The sequence below is a fragment of the Anguilla rostrata genome, chromosome 1 (assembly GCF_018555375.3).
Source record: "Anguilla rostrata isolate EN2019 chromosome 1, ASM1855537v3, whole genome shotgun sequence".
Lineage (NCBI taxonomy): Eukaryota > Metazoa > Chordata > Actinopteri > Anguilliformes > Anguillidae > Anguilla > Anguilla rostrata.
The window spans coordinates 58,373,222-58,399,657 of NC_057933.1; the positions used below are offsets into that span (position 1 = coordinate 58,373,222).

The 26,436-nt window shown below is 39.9% G+C and overlaps 1 protein-coding gene across 1 annotated transcript in view; it reads left to right on the forward strand.

Annotated features, from left to right (window-relative positions):
• Nucleotides 1-26,112, forward strand: part of glb1 (galactosidase, beta 1) — a 31,519-nt gene extending 5,407 nt beyond the window's left edge. The window contains exons 8-16 of the mRNA XM_064345005.1: nt 1,862-1,983; nt 4,128-4,168; nt 5,322-5,434; nt 16,105-16,179; nt 19,448-19,537; nt 19,873-19,986; nt 20,151-20,282; nt 22,109-22,342; nt 23,720-26,112. Of these exons, the coding sequence (XP_064201075.1) occupies nt 1,862-1,983; nt 4,128-4,168; nt 5,322-5,434; nt 16,105-16,179; nt 19,448-19,537; nt 19,873-19,986; nt 20,151-20,282; nt 22,109-22,342; nt 23,720-23,962 (1,164 nt within the window). The 3' untranslated portion in view covers nt 23,963-26,112. The remainder of the gene's footprint in view (nt 1-1,861; nt 1,984-4,127; nt 4,169-5,321; nt 5,435-16,104; nt 16,180-19,447; nt 19,538-19,872; nt 19,987-20,150; nt 20,283-22,108; nt 22,343-23,719) is intronic.
• Nucleotides 26,113-26,436: the final 324 nt, after the last annotated feature.

The following is a 26,436-nucleotide window of genomic DNA, read 5'->3' on the forward strand; positions in this document are numbered from 1 at the left end:
TAGTGCCAAGTTAACAAGCTAGCTATCTATCCTATATCAAACCGGATAATTCGCCGCCGATTTTAAATCCAGATAACATCACAATACATCTCAAACCCGCCATCAACCACAACAAGAAGCTAGTAACAGCTGCTCTCTACCTCGTATAACACCAGGAATGCAGCTACAAAAATGAAATCCTCTTCGTAAATATTCATAAATAAATAATTAAAATGTGTTCAGATATCCTTCCAAAAATTTTTCCTTCATCCTCAAAATCCCTTTATTTTTAGACAGCTACTAATGCAGTGCTAATAGATTAACAGCCCAGTTGTGGATAAATTTGTACTACCTCCTTTTTCCTGGATAGCAGCATCTGCAAAATATGCATTTTAAATGTAAAAAATGTACATTAAAAGCTTCATCAATTTTTATCTAAAATTAGTTTATGATTAAAACATGAATTGGGTAGATGGTCTGATTAATATGTTTACCACTGCAGCCCTAGTTCCAGGGCCAGCCCTCGCATTTTGGTGGCCCTAAGCAAATCTGTTCGGGGGGGGGGGGGGGGGGGGGGGGGGCGTGGGGGCGGGCATGTTCGCTATGTAAAATCCTTTTTACATTACATTTTTATGAAATGTTTGGTTGCCATTCCGTTTAAAATTAATACCGCTAGTTCCGCGATAGGGCATGAATAACGTAACTGCGAAAATAACGTTATTTACGTTATGCCTACACTGCTGCCAACAGGTCAGCCCCCATCTACATGCAGGACATGACTCGATTCTATGTGCCTGCTCGACCACTCCGCTCTGCGGCAGCAGGGCGCCTTGTAACCCCTCCTACCCGCCCAAAGGGATCACAGAGCTTCTCCACCCTAGCACCCCAGTGGTGGAACGAACTCGCCGTCCCTCTCCGAACCTCCCCCTCACTACCCATCTTCCGCCGTGGCCTGAAGACTCATCTCTTCAGACTATACCTAGACTAACCACCACCATGCTGTATATTTCACTCTAAATCTCCCCCCCCCCTTTTTTTCATGACACTTGTTACATGTTGCCCCATCCCAGCACTTTTTGGTAATTTGTATTTGTCCTAATACTGTAGCTTATTCTTCTGCCTAGTTGGCTTTGCAGAAGTTAGGTCTGAATAGTGTTCACTGTGTGAACTAAACTGTGTTCTTGGCTAGAAATAGCTGTACAAAATAAGTATTGTACCTTACTGAACCTGTGTTTAGCAGTTGTCTATGACCATGAAATGCACTTTTTGTACGTCGCTTTGGATAAAAGCGTCTACCAAATAAATGTAATGTAATGTAATTTAACTTAGATAAAAATTGGATCGTGTGGCCCCCCCTCGTGGTCGTGTGCCCACCCCCAGCGGTTGTGGCCCTAAACAATCGCATAGACCGTTTATGCCACGGGCCGGCCCTGCCTATTTCAAACAAATCTTTGATGTTTATCACTGACTAGTTTAAATGAAATTTAACACTAGTAAAGTGCCATTCTCAGAAAAATCCCCAAACCTCCACCCCCGCTCTCCAAAAAATAAAAAATGTTTCCCCATTTTAACGTCAGAAAGTTTCTTCTCACTGGTATGTGTGATTGCAATATGAGTGACACTGTAGTTTAAACAGTCATTCAAGAATTTGTTTCCATTATTTCTGAAACCTTTCTGAACTTTCAGAAAGGGCAGTAGAAGCACAAACACCCAAATGGGGTGTTTCATCCCTAATGAGTCAAATCTTTGTCTGAGTTAAATTTCTGTCACAGGTTTCTAAGTTACTTGCTTTGTTAATTTTGCGTGTTTGACTGTCTGTGCATTTGTATATACATCTCTTTGCTTGAGTATGTGTGTAGATCCACTCCTCTCCTTGCTGCAGGTTAATTCTGAGTTCTACACTGGCTGGCTTGACCACTGGGGGGGACACCATTCTGTTGTGTCCTCTGCAATTGTGGCAAAGTCTCTCAATGAAATCCTGGCAATGGGAGCCAACGTTAATATGTAAGTAAGTGTACATATAGATATAATTTAGTCAGTCTGTGAGTTATAACCACATCACTCAATCTAAGTGTAGAGACCACATTCAGCAAAACATTTGGATATTCTTATCTACTGTCTGATTTCTGTTAAACTTTCAAGTATGCTTACCGAGTGCCTTTTATTACATTTGCACTTTTGGACTTTTTTCCCTCTCAAATTCTTTTTGAAGTGGAAGTTGTTATAAGGATTAATAAGAAATTGTAGTTGGACAGTTTTTTTTTAATGTATTGCGTTTTAATTCTGACATTTCTGTTGTGGAACATGAGTGGGGTATGAGCTATAACACCACAAAGGTCACATGTACATATTGGGTTTCCCCATGTGGATGGCATCCTGTCTGTTATACAGTGGCCCCTCCTTATTTCCTTAATTATTGCATATTTGTCACACTGAAGAGAATGTTTTCAGATCTTTTGACAAAATGTAATATTACACGGGGGAAACTGAGCAAACATACATTTTTAAAATTATTTCATTTATTTTAATGAAAAAGTCATCAAACACTGTCAAAGAATAATTCTGTTCTATGCAAAAACTTCAATCAAGGTTGAGAAACTTTAATACATGATATCATGGAGAGAAATACAGCATCCTCAATTCATTGCAGTACTCTGAAAATTGACAGCTTATTCAGAAAGTTTTATACCTCCTGGACAGACAGAGAACCATATAGTTCTTGCAGATAAGGAACAATAATAGTTCTTTCTCTAAGCCATGAAACCACGATAAGGCACTAAACATAAAGCAATACACTCAAAATAAGTCAACTTTGTAATTTCCACAAGATAGAACACAGTCAATTAAGTTAAATTCTTCTGCAAACACCCATTAGCACCCATGTGAAAAAGTAATTGTTCCTTTAGTTACTCAATCAACCAAATTAACCAAATTTGATTGATAGTTAGATTTCACAGATTGAACGCAGTCAGGCTTGATTGCAGCCAGCCCTGTTGAATTTAAACCTCACTCATATTGTCACCAGTCACCACAAAGTTTCTACAAGCACACACTGCCACATTTAAAGGACATTCCAGAAGAGGTGAGAAAAAAAAGTTATATCAGTCTGGAAAGGGTTACAGAGCCATTTCTAATGCTCTGTGGGAATCCACTAAACCACAGTGAGAGCCATTATCTCCAAATAATTACGAAGAGCACTTGGAACAGGGGCAGATCTTTCCAGGAGTGGCCAGCCTGCCAACATTTCTCCAAGAGTGCAATGACAACTCATCCAGGAAGTCACAAAAGATCCCAGAAGAACATCCAAAGAACTGCAGGCCTCAACTGAGATCAGTGTTCATGACTTCACAATAAGAAAGAGCCTGGGCAAGATAGAATTAATGGGAGAGTAGTAAGGCAGGAGATATATCAATGCTCGTCTCACATTTGCTAAAAGCACCTGGATGATCCCCAAGCCTTTTGGGATAATGTTCTATGGACAGATTAGTCAAAAGTGGCAACTTTTTGGTCGACACAGGTGACATTACTGTATGTCTGGCATAAAGCAAATGCAGCATCTGTTTGTGAGCTGAAGCTGAAGTGTAATTGGGTTATGCAGCAAGAAAATGATCCAAAACACAAAAGTATGTCCTCATCTGAAAGGCTGAAAAGAAACAAAATTAAAGTTTTGCAGTGACCAAGTCAAAGTTCTGATTTGATGCTATGGCAAGCAGTTCATGCTCGAAAACCTATCAATTTGTCTGAATTCAAGCAGTTTTGCAAAGAAGAGTGGGCTAAAATTCATCCACAGGAATGTGAAAGACTGACATCAACTGTTTGGGAAGTATTAGGTTGCAGTTATTTCTGCTAAAGGTAGTGCAAGCAGTTTTGTGTTTACTCAAGTTCCGTTTTATTATTAATATTTTGTCTAAAAACTATTCAGTGTGACAAATACGCAAAAATAGAGGAAATCAGGAAGGGAGCAAATACTTTCTCGCAGTGCTGTACTACTATGCCCTTATGAAATCCTCTTCGTAAATATTAATAAATAAATAATTAAAATGTGTTCAGATATCCTTCCATGTAACTCTGGGATGGCCTGCGTGATACAGAAAATTTAAGTGCGGCATTATATTTTTTCTTAGTTTTTTTTGTTTTTGTTTTTGTAGGTACATGTTTATTGGAGGAACAAACTTTGGATACTGGAATGGTGAGACTGGTTGTCAAAATGCTGCGTTTGTACCTTTTCTATGGCACTTTATTGTCTCTTCTTGAGTGGCTTACAGGGTCATAATTTGCTTGACCTGTGCATTCAGAACTAGTTTAAAACATTCAACTCAAGAACAAGTTTTCAGCTGACCTACGGCGGACAAGATTTCAAAACGTAGTGCATTTCAATCCAAAGCTTAGAGACCTTTCAGTCACCTCGCAGGCTTTCATAAAGATCCCTGCTGCGTGTGCTAAACGTGCACCGGAGGTTCACATGCAGCATACAGATTTTATCAGTAAGACTACTGGCAAAATGTTTTGTATTTGTATGAAGAGTGTCTTGATTGGTCCAGTTTTTATTTTGATGCTATTTGGAATACTGTTTCCAGTTTTGTTTATTACACTATACCCATAAATATACCCATAAAAAAGATGAAGTGAAACTAGTCTGTCATGTGATTTTAAGTAGAAGAGTTCTTAAAAAAGAGTTCTTAAAAAAAGTCTCAATAAAAGGCTGTTCAGCAGATTTGTGCTTGAACTACAGTGCCTTCCATTAGTATTTGGATGCAATGCAATTTGGATGGCACTGTACTCCAGCAGATTGGATTTGAAATTAAACTGTGAATATGAGGTTAAAGTGCAGACTGTCTGCTTTAATTTGAGGGTATTTACATCCAAATCTGGTGATCTGCACTGTATATAAAATTCAGAAAGGGTTCATAAAATGGACAACAGAAGCTAACCTTTGGTCGTGAGATGAAAGTGTGAAGACTGACATGAGTTTTTTTTTATTTTTTTTAATTAACACATTGACAACAGGAAGTTATTTTTGTTTTTTTTAAAAACCCCTTGGGGGGCCTTCAAGTACAAACCGGAAACACCAATTATTTCGCTCCAGATGTATGTTTTTCTTTTATCTTTAAGGGGCACAATACGGTGGGCTCAAGATATGGGCTCAGTAGGCAGCTTTCAGTATGAAACCATTCTTATGCACCTATTTTATTTACCTTAATCTGAGCATGCAAGAGTTAAATACAATTATTGCCCATTTCCCCATTACGAATCATTGCATTTAAGGATCCACAAGTATAGCGATAACGTGCTGAGTTTTGTGACTGTAATGTATCTGTCTGCACTCCCCTCTCTGTGCACAGGAGCCAACACTCCCTACGCCCCCCAGCCGACCAGCTATGACTACGACGCCCCTCTCAGCGAGGCAGGGGATCTCACTGACAAGTACTTTGCCATCCGCGACGTGATTAAAATGGTGAATAAATGCTGTACACTGCTATGTGTTGTGTGCTGTGCCAGGAAGCTTATTAGGGGTCCAAGCAGCGAAGCTGGTGGAACCCTATTGTATCTGTTAGGATTATTATTATTATTATTATTATTATTATTATTATTATTATTATTATTATTATTTTATTATTATTATTATTTAAACTCATGGCTATGGCTCAACAACCATAAGTCCTATAGCAACCAAATTTGGTAGGTGGGTTCCTATGGCCCCCCACTACTCAGGCACTAAAAATCACCTATGTCGGCCAGATGGTGGCGCTATAACAAAGGGCCATGCGTAAAAGGCCATAGCTCCCACACCATAAGTCAGATCAACATACAACTTCATCGACCTATGCATCTGAAGATGCTCTACCACTTTGCTATTGGGACCACCCATGTCCGCCATATTGTTTGCCCGCCATTTGGACGTTTTTATTAGTTGGGGTGCGGAAGAGCTGTAGCTCCAAATCTAGTGTTAGGACATCTAGTAATCTCCTTTACAGCAAGCGGCTAGAAGACATCCATGACGACGCAACTAAGTAATCCGACACCGTCGGGTCTAGTTTTTATCAGTGAGGGGAGGGTCTGAACTTCATAATGGACAATATTATCTATCTAGGCATTCATAAAAATATACTTTCACCACTCAAAAAATCGTATTCCGTCATAGCAACAAGATAAACCCGACAATAGCCCTAAGATACGCCAATACGGCAGTGAAAACGCTGCTCACTGAGTAAAGAAATAAACGAGACAGTGTTTTAAAAGATGATACCATGTCATTCTACAGTCAATATCTGGGACTAAGTATTGAATAAATATACAACCTTATCGTTGGTTTTACGTGTAGATGTGTCCCTTTTGAGACTGAGTGGTCATATATTGTCTTGGACAATCCGTTTGTGAAATATAGGCTACGTGCATCTGTGATGCCTGGGTACCTTCAAAAATAGCTGTGCGTTATACCACACCTGTTGTTTACGGCGTTGTCGCCCTTTTTAGTACAGCCTGGCTTGATTGACAATTCATTTATTCAGTAGGTGAGAGTATAAGCTTTCTAACAATGTACAAGTCTGATTTTGCTTTTGGAATAGCGTTTTATCATCACGTAACAGAAAATTTTCTTATCATCGCATTCACTTGCGCATTGACTGTGGGGTAGCATTAAAAGATGCTGCACCTAACGAAACATTGTCAACGATTTTCATAATTTCTTGGAGAGTACTATTATTATTGAGGACTTCGGGGCATAACTAAGCCATATCTTTGCTGATTGCTGACATCGTTTTCTGGAGCAAAACAGAAGCAGATAGGACTTTGTCATTGATTTACTGTCTCTGTCTCTATACTACCGAACACAGGTAAAATGTCATGTTGCTATGTAAGTATTACTGCTCGAAATATTTCGCTTATATGCGTTATTTTTGAAATTGAGTGTCTTTAAATAGGTTAGTGGTATTATATAATGTGGATATTTCACACTAATGTAAGCGTTAGTGTAATAATTTTTGTGATGCATGCAACAGTGATGACGAGAGTTTTGGAACATTGCTGGTGGATGGTTGAAAATTCTTTTCATATCGTCCCATCCCCATCCGTCATTTTGCTGAGAAATAGCTAAACCATTTTTATTGATAGTATTTGAGTTCCTCTGCAAACACGCGTAAACACGCTGGTATAATAAAACAACGACGGTAAATATAGCCTATATATATAGTCTGCTTCGTTCCGTTGCTACCATAATATAACAAACTTTCTTGTGTTTACAGCTGCAGTTTCTTGCTGCAATTACTAATATTGAATATAAACAAAAGACGCAATTTATGCTGCAGTCTGCCAATGTCGAAATAAATAAGGTAGGCTACTCTGTGCGCAGCTCACAGGTAGCAGGGATAGCAGTTGATATTTCGTTTTTTGATTCGTTTTTTTCAATGTGGTATTTATTATTTGAAATATGTATCATTATTCTAGCCTATCTGTCTCTGAAGCGCTCTGAAGTGTGCATTCTCTGCTAAACTGAGCAATGGATTGGAATATGTGTCTGTGTTGCACGGTATTCCGAAACTTCAGCACTTTCTCGGTACTTTAAAAAAAAAAAAGAAACGGTTTTAGAATTTTCCGACGTTCAGTAGTTTGTGTCAAATGTAAAAGCCAGGGAAATGTCTCTCCCACATTACTGATTGAGAGGATGAAAAGTGTAATTTGTCAGAATCTTCGCTAGATGGCAGTAGCAACTAAGGTTGCCAAGTGAGGTGAAGTTGCGCTTGTGCACTCACTCGTTGATACAGCGTAAGCTTCGACTCTGAAGTTCACTTCAGTAACAATAGGTGTTCTAATTTGGAAATATCTTATTAAAGGAAGATTCTGTATTGTTATTAAAGTATGCTGTTTTAGATCTATTTAAAAGTGAAAGACCTGTTTAAAGATTATTTAGATTACAACTGTTTAATTTTAAAAATATATTTAATATATTTTTCAATTGTTTAGTGTTGTAACACTGTAGGCCTATGCTTATTGAACAGGCTTCAACTTAAAGGTTGTTAATAAACCAGGTTTTTAATAAATTGTGAATTCGAAAATGAGGTCAACCCTTGTGGACATTACATTTCTGATCTATTAAGGTAATTTCAGTATCGTTAGGTACCGAGTATTGAATCCGTATCGTTTCAGTATCGGGAATCGTGATACTAAACCTGGTATCGGTATCAAAGTCTAAATTTTGGTATCTGACAAGTGTGACGCGTTTTTTAGTTGCAGCATGGAAGCGCTGCAGCTGTACATACACACCGGGCCATCTAAGGCCCTGTCCATACGTAAACAGATTTTTCTGAAAATGTAGTTTTTTTCCCCCTCTGTTAAAAAAAAATCCTATCCACACGACCGGCATTTAAAAAAATATCTCCGTCCACAGGAGAACGCTAAAACGATTGCCGCATGCTCAATACACCAATTGCCATGGTAACTGATGCGCGAGTTGACATCATGACGCCAGCGTTTTCATAAAGCTCCGTTTTTCTTGTCCACACAAAGACAGAGAAACCAGAGTTTTGAAAAATCTCCACCTTGGAAGGCGTTTTCAAAATGCTTAGTTTTCAGTGACATAAAACGCCGTTTTCATGTGGACGGGAGGCCAAAACGGAGGGAAAAAACTAAGTTTTCAGAAAAATCTGTATACGCGTGGACAGGGCCTAAGTATTACAACATAGTAAAGGCCTTTACGGGAAGCAGACAGGACACATCCATGACGATGCAACTAAGTCATCCGACAGCATCTCTTAGCACAAAATTGGCCATAAGTCATCAATATTTTGTACAATCATCATGAACGGTAACGGAAAGAACGGTAATCCTATCAATATGCCAGCTGACGTCAATGTTAGCTAGCTAGTTGTCAACGAATGAACTATGATATCTGATAGTAGAGAGGACAATCGAAAAATGTTTTTCCGGAAATTAACATAAGTATTGTGATTAAAATACCAGTTTAGTCTTAAATTAACGTATTGTGAACAGCGATTGTACATATATGAAATATTAATGTGATATATTGGCCGTTTTTGTGACCTTTTAGCTCGCACAGGATGGCAGCATGGGGCAGACTGACACCCGCAGTGAGTGGAAGGTTGTGGCTGGGGGGGGGGGGGTTTACCTAGCAGGTTTTCACCACAATCAGTTAGTAATGAGCCAATAACTGTTACACCACCGCCGTTTGTGGTGTTCACTCGCTGTGTGACGCTGTCATAAAATTTTCCCCGACCATGAAGACTGCCTTACTTGTTTACATTTTGGACTTATGTGGCTCGTGGGTAAATCTATCGCTGTTTCCGTTGCAGCACTTTCCTAAAAAGAGTGCCTGCCCTGCAATCGTAGTAATGTGTTAACACTAAATTTTACGACAACGCTCGCTAACATTTCGAAAGTCACGTTAAACAAGTAGGCTATGTAGAGCTGCAGCGCTTCCGCGCTGCAACTAAAATAGGCGTCACACACATATTCCAATCCATTGCTCAGCTTAGCAGAGAATGCACATTTCAGAGCGCCTCAGAGACAGAATAATAACACATAAATACGCATTTCAAATAATAAATACGACATTGAGAAAAAACGAAACAAAAGACGAAATATCAACTTGCGATCTGCGTAGCCTACCATATTATTTATTTAGACATTGGCAGATAAGAAAATCTTCGGTTACGCTGACCTATAAAACGCTATTCCAAAAGAAAAATCAGACATGTTATACATCGTTAGTAAGCTTATACTCTCACCTACTGAATAAATGAATTGTCAATCAAGCTAGGCTGTACTAAAAAGGGCGACAAGGCCGTAAACAACAGGTGTGGTATTACGCACAGCTATTTCTGAAGGTACCCAGGCATCACAGATGCGTGTAGGCTATACTTCACAAACGGATTGTCCAAGACAATATATGACCACTCAGTCTCAAAAGGGACATCTCTATGCGTAAAACAGACGATAAGGTTGTATATTTATTCAATATTTAGTCCCAGATATTGACTGTAGAATGACATGGTATCATTTTTTAAAACATCTCGTTTAGCCTACACGCCGGACCATCTAAATGCTGTTTTATACTTTTGCGTAATCTGCATAGTTTCCGTTGTCTGCGGCACTCGTGAATGGCCAAATCATTTGTGCGGCATATTGCACAGGTTGCGCATGTCACGTAATTAGATTTTGTTACTGACCGTTATAGTTCAAAAGACAACACCTTCATTCATATTTCCAAACCTACTAAATACTGCACCAATGACCACAAGAATGCTCAGCTAGATGTAACTTGTTGCAACGAAGACATTCACCTGACAAAAGCGCTTTTAGTCGCATATTTAACGTTGCCTATCGGTTTTGTGAATCAACTGTTATAACCTGTTAGTGTAAGTGCAGAAGTATAAAACAGCCTTTAGTGTTATGACATAGTAAAGGCCTTTACGCCTAGCGGCTAGGAGACATCCATGGTGATGCAGTAGATATGTTGGGTGAAGGTATATTGTGGCGGTTTCGCGAGGAAGCAGAGATGCTGACGGGCTTGGCTGCTTTCAAATCGCTTCTGGGGAGCTTTGCTTTATTTGTGACATCTCTTCAACAGAAATTTGTAGACTGACCATCATAGCTGGGCGAAGCCTGCTTTTATCAAAACCCCATTCGCCGTGATTGGCTGCCAAGGCACAGCAGGACAAACCAATCACGCAGCCTTAACGTCACACCACACAAAGGTTGGATAATTTGCATACAGTGGGAAACAAACAGCGGGAATACAGCAGCGCGAGACACACACAAAATAGGGAAAACGGGACGGAATACAACACATTTAACATAACACCGGTCATAACGAATATTTACACGATCGCGGAACAAGTTAACCGCTAACAAGTTAACACAATTATTTACATTATACACAGGCAAGATCGCCACAATATGATCATGAGGACAAATCCATTTTAAAATCGCTCCTTAGGGGGCGCGATAGTGCCAATGCTTGGACCCCTCCCAACGCCGCTTGCGGCTTTAATTAGTTCTTATTATTATTAGTGTGATTGCCTTACACTATTATTATCGCACATATTATTTATTTATTTATTTATTTATTTATTTATTATTCCACCCATTTTTTGGACTGCTACTCCTCCCGGAGTTTTCGCACCACATACACGTGCCATATGTCAAATTGACCGGCTTCTTTGGGAATCGTGTGCTATTACTTTGTGGAAAGTTTCGCTGCACGGTTTTTGAGAAATATGACTTTTTATGGCCAATTTTTCCCATTGAAAATGAATGGGACGGTGACGTCATACATATGTGAGCGGTGAAGTTACAGCATTGGTTGGCTTAGCACACATGATGCAGTAAGTTTTAACCGGCTTCATCTACGGGAAATTTAGAATCCAGATGCGGTGCATATCTCCATTTTCGTCGTAATTACAGAAAACACACATTCGTAAACTTCAAATGAGTTATACCACAATGTAGATAAAACCTTGACGAAGACGTACATGCACGGATTGTTCAAACGAGGTTTCCTGGCGACTTAGCCACCAGAGTGGATATAGCTGAATGCGGAAGTGAACGCGATAAAAACGGTATTCCAAATGAAAAATTACAAATGAAAACGCTGTCAGCTAGGTATATGAACAAACACATGGCTTAGGCATACCCAGAAGTCCTCAATAATAATAGTATTTCACAAGATATTATGCAAAATCGTTGACAACGTTTCGTCAGGTGCAGCGTCTATGCTAGTGCTAACAAAGAGTGCATGCATTGAATGCGACGATGAAAAAACTTTCGGTTGACCTATAAAACGATATTCCAAAACCAAAATTGGACGTGGTATACATGGTTAGAAAGCTTATGCTCTCACCTACTGAATAAATGAATTCTCAATCAAGCCAGACTGTACTATAAAGGGCAACAGTGCCGTCAACAAAACGTGTGCAGCAACCTCTGGTCCGGTCTTACTCCAGAAAAAGACGTCGGCTTCTAATACCACACGTGTTGCTTTGGGTGTTCTCGAACTTTGTAGTACAAACTGGCTTGATCTACACATCATTGATCTAATAGGTGACAGAATAAGCTTTCTAACAATGTATAATATGTCAAATTTTACTTTTGTAATACCGTTTTATATTCCAGCGAGTTGGAAACTTTGGTCTCTTTATAACTGCATTCAGTGAGTGAAAGCAGCGCTTTCTCACCCCAATGCGTTTGCTACAGTACACAACTCCGCTTGCTTGTTGATGCACCCCTCGTTATAACAGAAGTTACTAGTACTGGCTACCAGCCGATGCTTATTCACAGAAGCTGTATGCAACTATTTTAACACATATTTCTCGCCTCATTTTCTTTCTTAGAAATTTGGGTCGCATAACACGTAATAGGCTATCCTCTGTCTATGAGTTAGTATCTAAGGTAACAGATTAAACTCTGAATTGCAGCCCAGTTAAATGTTTGTAGTTGAATGGTAAAAATGAGCTGAACTTAACGTAAAACCATAAATCAATCAAATTAATCTCCCTAGCCCTGTCTTGCTTTTTAAAATGGTGCGGTCGTGCAGTGTAGATATAAGGTTTTTCCAAGACCCTCTGAACTGGCCAGCTAGCTTTATGATTTTCCGTCACTCGTCACAGCATACCATGAGTAAATCGCTGATCTCAAGTATTGATGAAGGGTTAATTTAGCTCTGAATATGTGTGTTGCAAATAAACTCGTTGCCGTGATGTTATAGCATGTATACCATACTCTGTCTCTGCTTATACTACAGAAACTGTTCACTCCGTTCAGCACAAAGTCGACTTTGCGTTGGCGGCAACCACACTTCACAATTTCTGCAGGAATTGTCTAGTTAGTGTGGTTGCTTTAAGGCAACCACACTACTATTATCGCACATATTCTTTATTTATTTATTATTATTCCACCCATTTTTTGGACCGCTACTCCTCCCAGAGTTTTCACACCACATACACGTGCCATATGTCAAAATGACCGGCTTCTTTGGGAATCGTGTGCTATTACTTTGTGGAAAGTTTCGCTGCACGGTTTTTGAGAAATATTCATTTTTATACCCAATTTTTCCCCATAGAGATGAATGGAGAAGGTGACGTCATTCATATGCGAACGGTGAAGTTACAGCATTGGTCGGCTTTGCACACGTAATGCGGTCAGCTCTACGGTCTCAGCAGCCAGGATAGGACATAGCTGATTGCGGAAGTGAACGCGATTAAACGGTATTCCAAATGAAAAATTACAAATGAAAACGCTGTCAGCTAGGTATATCAACAAACATATGGCTTAGGCATACCCAGAAGTCCTCAATAATAATAGTATTTCACGAGATATTACGCTAATTCGTTGACGACGTTTCGTCACATGCAGCGTCTTAGAATGCTAGTGCTAACAAACAGTGAATGGCTTTAATGCGATAATGAGAGCACTTTCGGTTGACCTAAAAAAACGATATTAAAAAACCAAAAATAGACGTGCTGTTATACCTGGTTAGAAAGCTTATGCTCTCAGCTACTGAATAAACGAATTTTCAAACAAGCCAGACTTTGCGTCTTTGCATGCTAGTGCTAACAAAGAGCGAATGCGTTCTATGAGATGATGACATAGCTTTCGGTTGACCTAAAAAAAACGATATTCCAAAACCTAAAATAGACGTGCTGTTATACCTGGTTAGAAAGCTTATGCTCTCAGCTACTGAATAAACAAATTTTCAAACAAGCCAGACTTTACTAAAAAGTGCAAGAACGCCGTCAACAAAACGTGTGCAGCAGCTTCAGGTCCGGTCTTACTCCAGAAAAAGACGTCAGCTTGTAATACCACACATACTGCATTGAGTGTTCTGTAACTTTGTAGTACAAACTGGCTTTATGTACACTTCATCGATCCAACAGGTGATAGAATAAGCTTTCTAACTATGAATAATATGTCACACTTTTCTTTTGTAGTACCGTTTTATATTCCAGCGAGTTGGAAACTTTGGTCTCTTTATAACTGCATTGAGGCTAACGGGTAATAGACTATCCTCTGTCTATGAGTTGGTATCTAAGGTAACAGATTAAACTCTGAATTGCAGCCCAGTTAAATGTTTTTAGTTGAATGGTAAAAATGAGCTGAACTTAACGTAAAACCATCAATCAATCAAATTAATCTCCCTAGACCTGTCTTGCTTTTTAAAATGGTGCGGTCGCGCAGTGTAGATATAGGGTTTTTCCAAGACGCTCTGAACTGGCCAGCTAGCTTTGTGATTCGCCGTCACTCGTCGCAGCATACCGTGAGTAAAACGCTTTCTTTCCACCCATTTTTTGGACCACTACTCCTCCCAGAGTTTTCACACCACATACATGTGCAATATGTCAAATTGAGCGGCTTCTTTGGGTCTCGTGTGCTATTACTTTGTGGAAAGTTTTGCTGCATGTTTTTTGAGAAATATGACTTTTTATGGCCAATTTTTTCCCATAGAGATGAATGGGGAATGTGATGTCATACATATGTGAGCGATGAAGTTACAGCATTGGTCGGCTTTGCACACGTGATGCAGTATGTTTGACCTGCTTTATCTACAGGGAGTTCAGAATCTTGATGCGGTGCATATCTCTCATTTCGTCGTAATTACAGAAAACACACACTCGTAAACTTCAAATGATTTATACCACAATGTAGATAAAACCTTGACGAAGATGTACATGCACGGATTGTGTTGTTCAAACGAGGTTTCCTGGCGACTTAGCCACCAGAAAGGATATAGCTGAATGCGGAAGTGAACGCGATAAAACGGTATTTCAAATGCAAAATTACAAATGAAAACGCTGTCAGCTAGGTATATGAACAAACACATGGCTTAGGCATACCCAGAAGTCCTCAATAATAATAGTATTTCACAAGATATTATGCAAAATCGTTGACAACGTTTCGTCAGGTGCAGCGTCTATGCTAGTGCTAACAAAGAGTGCATGCATTGAATGCGACGATGAAAAAACTTTCGGTTGACCTATAAAACGATATTCCAAAACCAAAATTGGACGTGTTATACCTGGTTAGAAAGCTTATGCTCTCACCTACTGAATAAACGAATTCTCAAACAAGCCAGACTGTACTAAAAAGGGCAACAACGCCGTCAACAAAATGTGTGCAGCAGCTTCTGGTCCGGTCTTACTCCAGAAAAAGACGTCAGCTTGTAATACCACACATGTTGCTTTGGGTGTTCTCGAACTTTGTAGTACAAACTGGCTTGATCTACACTTCATCGATCCAACAGGTGATAGAATAAGCTTTCTAACTATGTATAATATGTCAACTGTTACTTTTGTAATACCGTTTTATATCCCATCGTATTCGAAAGGTTTGTCTCATTATAGATGCATTACGCATTCTTTGTAGCAGTGACAGCAACATTTTCTCACCCCAACGCTACAGTACACAACTCCGCTTGTCTGTTGATGTACCCCTCGTTACAACAGAAGCTAGTACTACTGGCTACCAGCCGATACTTATTCACAGAAGCTGTATTTAAAATGAAATGGAACTATTTTAACACACATTTCTCACCTCATTTTCGTTCTTGGAAATTCGGCTCGGCTAACACATAATAGGCTACTCTGTCTATGAGTTGGTCTCAGGAATGCAGGAATTGTCTAGTTATTATTATTATTCCATTTTTCCTATTTTTATTTTTAGACACTAGAACAATTTTAGTGTGTTGTTTTGTTGTTGTCTCATGTTGTCATGGCATTTTTTACCCCGTAGTCTGGTATGCAATCTGTATCATGCCAGTGTTAATTTTAGGCACAGGTTAATGTGTTATTGACAGTAGCGTTGCTCAGGGAGGGACGGATTCTGCCGGCCAAGACACAGTGCACACCAGTGGCCACCACTGGTCAACTGGGTACTCACAGTTTACCTGTTCAGCTGCACATGACATTTCTTCCTCTGGCTAATGTCTGTTCATGCCCAACTTGTCAACCCGAACCTACAATGGAGGTTCCGATGGGCCTTGCAGCTTGAGCAAGATTGAATTTCAATCCTCTTCCAAAAATTCTAAATTTTACTTCTTTTTTTTGCCAGTCTCTGTCTCTGTATCATTTTAAAGCTGACCAATGTTTGAATTTGTGCCAAATTTCTGATTTTGTACAGTACAATAAGATACCAGAGGGACCAGTTCCTCCATCCACACCAAAATATGCATACGGATTGGTGAAAATGACTAAGGTGAGTTTTATTCCCAAATGTAAAACCGAAGCACATTCAGCAACTTTGCAACACTGTGTAATCAGTTCAACTGTAAACAGTTCTGGTATTTCTGAAGGCCCATATCAGAACACGGAATTTCATTTGTATTATGCAGATTTGCATTATTAGCAATGATAGCCTGCAGTGAGCCAAAATTCATCCTCATTTAATAGTTGAATCATGCCAATACAGTTGCATCATTAATGTGTGGAGACATTTTATACATGTCCCTAAATGTCCGGTAGATGAAGCTCTGGAGGAGTACCAACTTGATTAAGAGAAGTGGCCTTTTGTCAGTATTTCATTTTTGTCAGGAGTTGTTGTGGTAGGACCCAAGTGCAGAGGAAAAAACACGGGAAGCCCAAAAGGTAAGTATTAAACCAAGACTTTACTTAAACACCGTAATAAGCAGGAAACAAAAATACAAAGCCACGACGGGCAAATCCACAAACTCACAAAAAATGCTTGAAACAGAAAAACACAGAACTCAAAACACTCGATAAACTCTAAACAAGAGAAAACACAGATGACTCGAAATACTCGAAACATGAGTAACAGACACGGGGAAAAGAAACAGTCAGGGCAGAACACGTGCAGGCGGAAAACAAGGAACCAGCACCTGAGTCAGGCAGACCAAGAACTTAAATAGACAGGACAATAACCAGACACAGGTGAACTCAATGCACGATCAACCCAGAGGGGGAAGGGATAACGAGACACAGTTAAACACAGGGGAAAGCAATGAGGGAAACCAACTGAAATACAAAACTGAGAAGGGCTCCCATCTGGCAGCCCAAAAAAGGAAAAACGGGCAGAAAAGATCAGAATCCTGACAATTTTGTCATCACTTCTGTAGAACAGTACATCCCTAAGAACCTGTGAAGCATTCTCTGCCTCTCTGTGATGAATGCCTTTTCCCTCCTTCATCTTTCTCAGTCACTGCTCTACCGTCTGATGTTTCCTCGCTGCAACACCAACCGACACATTCATTTACATATGTTTAAGGTTTCTCATGTTATCATTCCTTTTGTATGAAGTGCACATGTTCAGGTAACTGGGAATTGTAATGTAGAGACCAGGGCTGCATTTCCCAGAGCCTCCTTAGCGCTACGTACGTCCTAAGGTATACCTTAAGGTCTTCCTTTAGTTGTCGAGCTGTTTCCCAGCGCCTCCTTAGCTAAGGTATACCTTTAAGAAGGTATACCTTTAGAAGGGTGGTCTGAGGCACTCGTAGCTGTCCCTTAGCGATGCGCTCCGCTCATCCTCTCACAGTTTTAGCCTTATTAGGCCAACATTTTGCTTTTCAAATCGACGGTTGTACTACAGCGTGCATCTAGTAGCCTACATCTGCATGCCCAAATGACAGGGATAGTTTAATATTAACTTTATGAAAATTAATTATCAAAACAACGTTTCTGTGCATAGCACATCATGAGAATGTTGTCGTTTCACCTGTCTATTCTCATTTTGATGGTAATAAAGTATAGGGCCTATCCATAATACTAATCCAATTTGTTTTTTGTTATTTTTACGTAGTGGAGCTTACTGAGGATATGGCTTTTCTGACTGCATACCCTGTAGAAATTAGTTCTTTTGTGTGTGAGTCAATGATCACACTGACTTGGAACAAACCGCCGGTTTATTAATATAAAACTTGTATGAGCAAGACCGACATTGAGTGAGTATACTTACATGACCGAACTAGATGGAAGTAAAGCACGTTGATTGCCCTAGCCATAAACACACATACAGGTACGGTGGCTCATAATGAACAAACAGGACAAATGATCTACATCCCTTTCCTTTAGCTCACACCTCCTATGTAAAATGAAATAGCACTGGGTAAATATCAACATCACAGAACATTTCTTTCTTACCATGTTGTTTTACGATTTTCAGTGAACAACACAATGATAATATTCTTGGTTAAACTTAAGACTATCCAGCAGCAAATCAAGGTGGATGAACATATCACTTTAACAGGTAGGGCTATTCATAAGGCATACCTGGTATAGAATTAATCATGATCAATTTCCACAGACACGCTTTTGCCACTGCAGAGCAAAGTCAGCTGGAATCAGTGGATATGCTGCTACAGTTGCCTATATATTGTGTGGCAAAAACAAATTAAAACATTAGAACTTTGTTTCAATAAGAACAAAATAATTCACCCATATGTAGCCTATATCCTTTTTCCTGGGCTTCCAAGAAGTCCCAGACTGTGACGTATATGTCTCGATTGATGCTCTTTATTTTATCTTTTGTAGCCTACATTTATTGATTGAAACTATCACAAGTACTCGTTTTGACTCTTAAAGAGATTAGCAGATGAACTTTAGTAGGCATAGCTTCCTCTTCTGCAATATTAGATTGATGTAAATGATTATGACAACACTTGTTATATTAAAACGTCATTTATAAGCCTTTACAAGTGAGACAATTGATTCACGTGGCAACTGCTAAGGTATAGTCTGGGAAACACTCGCAAAAAAGCGAGCTCCCTTTTGAAAGGTATACCTTAGAAACCTTCGTAGAACGTTAAGGTACATTGAAACTCAGAAACACAGCCCAGTGGTGTAGAGCCAAGTCTTCAGACATAAACTGAAACTGCGGTCTGCATGTGTGAAATTGGCTGTTTAATAGGTGTGACATTGTTCTAAGAACACAGCTACTTGTCCATAAATGTCCTTAGCTTTTGAGTTGCTAAGTGACAGTAGTGTTTTTGAATATGGATACATGCACTTCAGAAAAGTAGAAGTGTGTAGAATTTGTTTCATTATTAATTTCATGGTTAGAGGTAGCTGGAGATGCAAATTTATTTGCAATTTCATGAACAGAAAAGGTCAAATATTCATTGAGCGCATTAGAAATAGCGATGTCTTATGTTTTCAATTCAATTTTAAATAAACATATAACATTGTTATATGGCGGAATCCTTTTCTAGAGGAATCTCTAGAAAATGCTTTTTGCGAACCATATGCCCATTATTACGATATACCTTGCAAGTGGGTTCATAAACATCGTATATCAGAAACATATTTTCCTAGCAGTCACACAAAGTACAGTAGTGTGGAAATAGCTGTAGTGGCCTGCAATTTAAAATGCTGCCAGAATACAGTTGATCATCTAATTTCCTTGCATTTTATGACAGATGTCTCAGGAATCTACCTGTGATCCTGTTTAAAATGAGTTCCTGTGTGTAGCACAGCCGAAGAGCTGAAGAATGTTCTCTGTGTCTCCCTCCCAGCTCCAGACTGTGTCGGACGCAGTGGACTTGCTGTCTTTCTCGGGGCCTGTTAAAAGCACCTTCCCTCTGAGCTTCTCTGAGATGAAGCAGGTACGGGCCTGAGATGTTCAGTCAACACTACAGTCAACAGACCCTAACTAGTTCTTGCAAGTGTAATTTTTTTTCTTGACAAATAGTGTAGCATTTACCAAAACGAATTCTCCAAACTGTAATTGTGAAGACAGAAGTGAACACTTGCCTTTAAGGTCAAAGAAAAAAAGGTTGATTGAATCAAGGGCAAAGATTACCACTATTTTTGTAGACTCTTAATTGCACGTTTGACGAACGAGCCAAAGGAAGGCCCTGGTCTCAAAATGTATGTTTACTGCTGTGAGTGTTTTTTTGTTTTGTTTGCCATAACCCTTTGATTTCTTGTGTTATGAAAGTACTTTGGATTCCTGCTGTATCGGACCAAAATTCCTGTGGACTGCAGCATTCCTACACCCCTGTCCTCCCCACTCAATGGGGTGCATGACCGTGCCTATGTGTCTGTTAACGGGGTGAGCAAGTTTTCATCTTCTCCCTGTTCTCTCTGTGGTACATTGTTTTCAGCCGCATTGGAGGGGCAGTCGGATTTTAGGACGAAAGTGGGCTTTTTCGGCTTTATTTGTAACTGTGGTCCTCTCAAGTATATGAACAATATAATGTATGGCTCTCTCTTCAGGTCGCAGCTGGTATCCTTGAGAGAGATAAGTCCATAAGCATTAACATTACTGGGAAGGCGGGGAGTCAGGTTGACATACTGGTGGAGAACATGGGACGAGTCAATTATGGGAAGGACATCAATGACTTCAAGGTGAGCTGTTTTTCAGGGAAGTTTGGAATAGTTACACTGGGTATGAGGAGTGTGCATGTGACCCTGGACATATAATAGTACAAACACTTCAATGTTGTGTTATGAGTGAACAAGTTGATGACTGACCAGGCTAGCAGCCTGTTAGTGTAAAAGTGCACGAGGGTTAAGGGATGATTCCATAGCTTGCTGTGATGATTTTCCATCCCACCCAAATGCTTAGATTTTAAATTACATGGAATTCCCTTCTGGTCAGTCACTGTCAGGGGAACTGTTCACTGGCTTTCTGGTTCCACAACTCCCTCAAGATCTCTGCCAAAATCGTTCTGTCTTAGGCCACATAGACCATGGCTGCAAAGCAGGTAAAACGATTCTAAGAGCAGTTTGGATATAATGTCATGTCACTTCCTGTGTTGGGGAACATTTGTAAACCACAGCTTTTTTTTTGAAGGCGGTGCTATTCATGAGAGGCATACCATTGCTCTTTTGGTCATTTCTTGACAAAACAATTTACGTTTTCAACTCAAACATTTTCAAATCAGCACATTAATCATGGGGAACACAGAGTTAATTCTTAAATTAAAACTGAATTTAAATAAAATACCAGATATAAAACCATGCATGTATACTTTGTGAATGAATACAAGTGGTTAAATTCTGCTAGAGCTCATTAATTTAACAAAATCAAATGGAGATGACTTCCATTGAATGAGCTGTTGGCAACAGTATGACAAGCAACAGATTAATTATAAGAAATAAAACACTGTTCACGCTTCCATGAAAATCCTTCAGACACAACAGACTAGCTGCTTTGGAGTACCTTGAAGTATATTTTCTTTCTTTAGAAACAAACCCCTACACCAGCCGTTATAAAGCCTGCAGTCCGTCAGAATTTCCTGTTCATGGTCTGATGCTGCTCCACTTACCCCAGAAAATAACATGATGCTTGAGCATATGTTTATTTCAAGGAAATGTGGTCCCTTTCTACTGCCGAGACACTCACCAGTTTCCGTCACAAAGGAAAATTCATCTCTTCAAGCGACACCTCCCCCTCAGCTCTAGCCACAGTTCATTGCATAGACTGTCCTAACCTATAACTCAGACTTGTTGCTTGGCTGCTATGTGCATATGCATGAGACTTAGTGTTATGGTATTACAATTCACTCCTTTTGCTTGCTTTGAATTAAGTTAGCACTATGCTCTGATGTTTGCTTAGTACCTGGCGTATATTTGTGCTCTGTAATCTAGTCCTTACTGTCAGTGCACTTTATTGTGTTCAGGCCTCTCAAAGGTTAATCAGTGACCGTGTTAGTGTTGGATGTGGCTGTACTACTTTTAATTGTAAGTTTTTAATTTATTCAGACATGCCTCTTTTGATGTGCTTTGAATACGTGTTCCATGCTTTCATCAACTCCAGTTTTGCCAGTCAGTGGGCACTATTTGGGGATGCAGATGCAGTTGAGAAAAAGTTATTGGCCCTTATTTATGACAGCAGCATACTGTACACATTTGCATGTTATTCTTTGGTACTGGAGTCTATTCTGTACTCTGCCTGGTGTTGTGGGAAGGGTTACATGTAGAACAGGGCTGCCCAGCACTGTTCCTGGAACTCTATCTACCTTCACTCCAGGCTTTAACAAAGTACACTTTGTTCAACAGCTAGAGATCTTGTTGAGCTGCTAATTGGTAGAGTCAGGTGTGCAAAATTAGGGTTGAAATGAAAACATACAGGACGGTAGACCTCTAGGAAAAGCGTTGGGCAGCCCTTATATAGAAGGGGCTCTTTCCGGCAGAAAGCTTCAATACGCTGTCCACCACTCCTCCTCAAGGGCCTGATATCCAACCTGACCCTGGGCTCAGAGGTGCTGAGGAACTGGATGATTTACAGCCTGTCTATTGATGAAGCTGTGAGCAAAGGCCTCCTCCATGCAGGAGCATCCCAGGGGACCCCCTCGTCCGCAGACCCCTCCACTCCAGTCTTCTACACCGGCAGCTTCAGCATTCCCTCCGGAATCCCAGACCTGCCTCAGGACACCTACATCCAGTTTCCTAATTGGGGGAAGGTAGGCCTTGGGCACAGGGATAGGGAAGCTAGTGGAGGGCGGGGGACTTGGGTTTTTCCCAATGGTGGTGTTCAATACTGAGTGACCTGAGGAAAATGTAGTGACCTCCATCAGTGGGATTTAGTATTGATTTGCCTGCTAGGATTAACACTGTTTCACCAGTTGTGTACAAAGCAGCCAAATGTTATACTTGAGTTAAAGTACAGGTGCTCTATTTAAAAACAACTACAGTAATGTCTGTGTAACGTAGTGTCTGCATGCTCAACCATCCCAACAACCTGAGTAAAAGTAAAACAAAATAGTCAACTTTAAAAATGTACTCAAGTACTGAATGTACAATTACCCTAATGTATCCGCTAATGGCAGTCATCAGGCTTGCAAGCTGCAAATAGCTTTAGCTTTCTAGCATGCTTACATGGCTGCCAAAACATGCAAGTTATCGATGCCTTGTTAACTAGCTATACTATAACTTTGTAGGGAAAACTGTTAGCTATGACGTTAAAAATAGTCTGCTCTACACCATTAGCCAGCACATCCAAACTAAACAATAACTTGCTAAAATGCTATATAAATACACAAAAGGATAATCATTTGCCTCAACATGCTTCTTCATGCTACCTGTGTTCATTTATTTACTCAAGATAAAACTAAACAGACATGATATAAAATAATGCAAAAGTAGTCGCTTGCTGAACACTAAATTTCAGAATTAGCAGATGTTTCAGTGTAACCTACCCACACTAGCCTGCTTATTGCTCATTACTCCAATTGGTGTCACTCCACGGTCATATGCGCAAGTAAGACGAGAGGGAAGTGAATTAATTTTTGAGAAGCTGAATGTGTCCCTCAGCCACTGTGTAATAACAGAAAATTTGGATAAAGCTTTGAATTCAGTGTGGCCCATCCAGGTAGTACACAAACATGTATGAGCAAAAAGCCTGTTGGGTGAAGCAAACCTCTTATAGTAGGTAGAGATCCAGTAGCAGAGATGAGTCACATACTGTCATCTGGTAATTATGCAGAGGATGTGGTTAGGTTAATTTTGTCCGAAACCTACTGCTTTTGCAGCTGGTGAAGTAGCACAGGATGTGTTTTCACTACTACCTTTTAGCAAAAGATGGCATGAAGGCATCTTTTAAAAGTGGCATTGCTTGTTGGGGGCAGCACCAGTGGACAGATAACAGAAACGGTGGCTCTTTAAATATGTCTTATCTGCACCTGATGACAGGTGCGTATCATGCAGTTTTTTTGCGGACCTTAAATCCATGTCAATACAGTTATGCTGCTGTGATGTTTTCTGTCTACAGCGTGTTTCCTGGTTAATCTGTGACCAGTGATCTTTGACGCAGTACCCCACTCTGTTCTGTTTTAATCCAGGGTCAATTGTGGATCAATGGCTTCAACTTGGGTCGGTACTGGCCTAGCAGAGGGCCTCAGGTGACCCTGTTTGTGCCGGTTCATGTCCTTAGCACGGCCGCGCCCAACAATGTGACGGTGCTGGAGCTGGAGAGCGCACCCTGCAGCCAGGGAGCCTGTACGGTGGAGTTCACATGCACCCCCATCCTGAGCGGCAAAGGCACACACGGGTGGGGGCTCTTCAACAAAGAGGATCTCTCCTGATCATTGCACAGCACTGCACAGCAAAAACATCACTAAACACCTCTAAAAAACAGCAGCAAAACACCACTACACAACAGCAGCAATACAGCACGACATTACACAGAAAAACACCACTAATCACCACTAAACAACTGCGATACAACACAACATTGCACAGTAAAAACACCACTAAACAACAGCAGTGATACAACACAACATTGCACAGCGGAACACCTCTACACAACAGCAGCAGAACACCACTACACAACAGCAGCAATACAAAACAAACATTGCACGGCAGAACATTGCTACACAACAGCAGCAATACAACACAACATTGTACAGCAAATCACCACTACACGACAGCAGCAGTACAACACAACATTGCACAGCAGAACACCACTACACAGCAGCAGCAATACAACACAACATTGCACAGCAAAACACCACTACACAACAGCAGCAATACAACACAACATTGCACAGCAGAACACCACTACACAACAGCAGAAACACAACACAACATTGCACAGCAGAACACCACTACACAACAGCAGAAATACAACACAACCTTGCACAGCAGAACACCACTACACAACAGCAGCAATACAACACAACATTGCACAGCAGAACACCACTACACAACAGCAGAAACACAACACAACATTGCACAGCAGAACATCACTACACAACAGCAGCAATACAACACAACATTGCACAGCAGAACACCACTACACAACAACAGCAATACAACACAACATTGCACAGCAGAACACCACTACACAACAGCAGCAATACAGCACAACATTGCACAGCAGAACACCATTACACAACAGCAGCGATACAACACAGCATTGCACAGCATAATACCACTGCATAACTACTGCAACAGCAGCAACACAGGAAAACAACAGCAGTGCAGAACACTGTATGCCTTTTCCTGAGCATAGTTCCTCTTCTGCATCAATGATGTCCTTAATTGATGATATATAGAAAATGCTCGCACACTGATATTAAACAAAGGAATGTCTACACTGAGGTTTAAGGATGAAAAAATCTCAAATATGTAATGGTCCATAGTGCTGTACAAATCAAATGTGTCACCAAAAAGGTGTAGGGTGAGAAAAAAAGAAAGAAACGTTTTGGTAAGATACCTTCTTCAGTATGCCGTAAAGCTTTTCCTATTTGATCTGAGACAGCTACGGCAGTGAAATGCGTTTTCACTGTGATTGCTTTATATTAAAATCAACTCAGGGCATAACTTGCACATCTTAATATGTGAGTGCTTATCTGGTGGATGCTGTATATTTAAAGGGATTTGTTTTGTCTTTCACCATTCTCACAGATTTTCTGCATCACATTCAGTTAAGAAAGTCTCCATTAAAATCATGTCATGGCAGATCATATGACTATGCTCCATAAGACCCTGAGTTCATGAACATTACTGTATGCACATTATAATTGGTTGGCAAAGACCTTGGGGAAAAGGTATTTTGCGGGATACGAGTGTGAAAAAACTTGACTGAGGTCTATATGGTCTCTTAACTTTGAAGGTGTTGGTATCAGCTTTAGTTGTATATGTTTTTTATTTCTTCTTAATCATTTGGGTTGTAGCCTATTGCTTGCTATAAAGATAAGCAGAAAGTGAATGTGCTTTTTTGGAGGGAATTTCAGAAATTATGGTGAAATTGGTAAAATGCATAGTTTTACAGAATTAACAAGAGAATTAACCCATTAACAGAAAATATGTTTTTGGTGGATCATATCCTCATTAAAGTCATAGAAATCCCTTTCTTAAAGCCAGAAATCTCCACCCTATCAGGGTGAATGTGTTTACTTTTGTGATGTATGTACATATATCAAATCTTTTTGTAACTTTTGCACAAATGGAGGGTGGTTTTAAAATGTTTTCTGAGGATTTTTGAATGTAATTTTTAGCATGTGTATGGTGAATTTATTTGTATGGCTACTGTTGGCATACCAGACACAATCTTGTCCAGACTTGAAAGGCATTGCCGGTACAGTCTGTACCGAAGAACAGGTCTATGTTGGCCATAGGCTCAATCAGCTTTTTTTTGGTTTTATACCCAATCAGTCCGGTTTGTAAATTGTCACTTTCTGTCCTTTTTAATGGTGCATGGCAGCAACTGAAATAAATCAGTTTGATTTTATTCACTGTATTTTCTGACTTATGTTTCTCAATGAAAATGATCAATTGACATGAGGTTGAGTTAGGGCTCGAAGCCTGTGAACATATACCTCAAACTGGGCACTTAGTACAGTTTTAGGTACACTCATATATGTTTTCTAACTGAATGACCAAGAACATGAAGGCACTAAATTACCAAGAAATGGAATTCAAGTTTTTAAGATTATGACAAAAGCACCATATAATATGCACCAAATGTTTTTAGAAAGCATGCAAGCTGTTGTTGCTCCTAGACATTTACACTTCACAATAACCGCTCTTACAGTTGATTAGGACAGCTATAGCA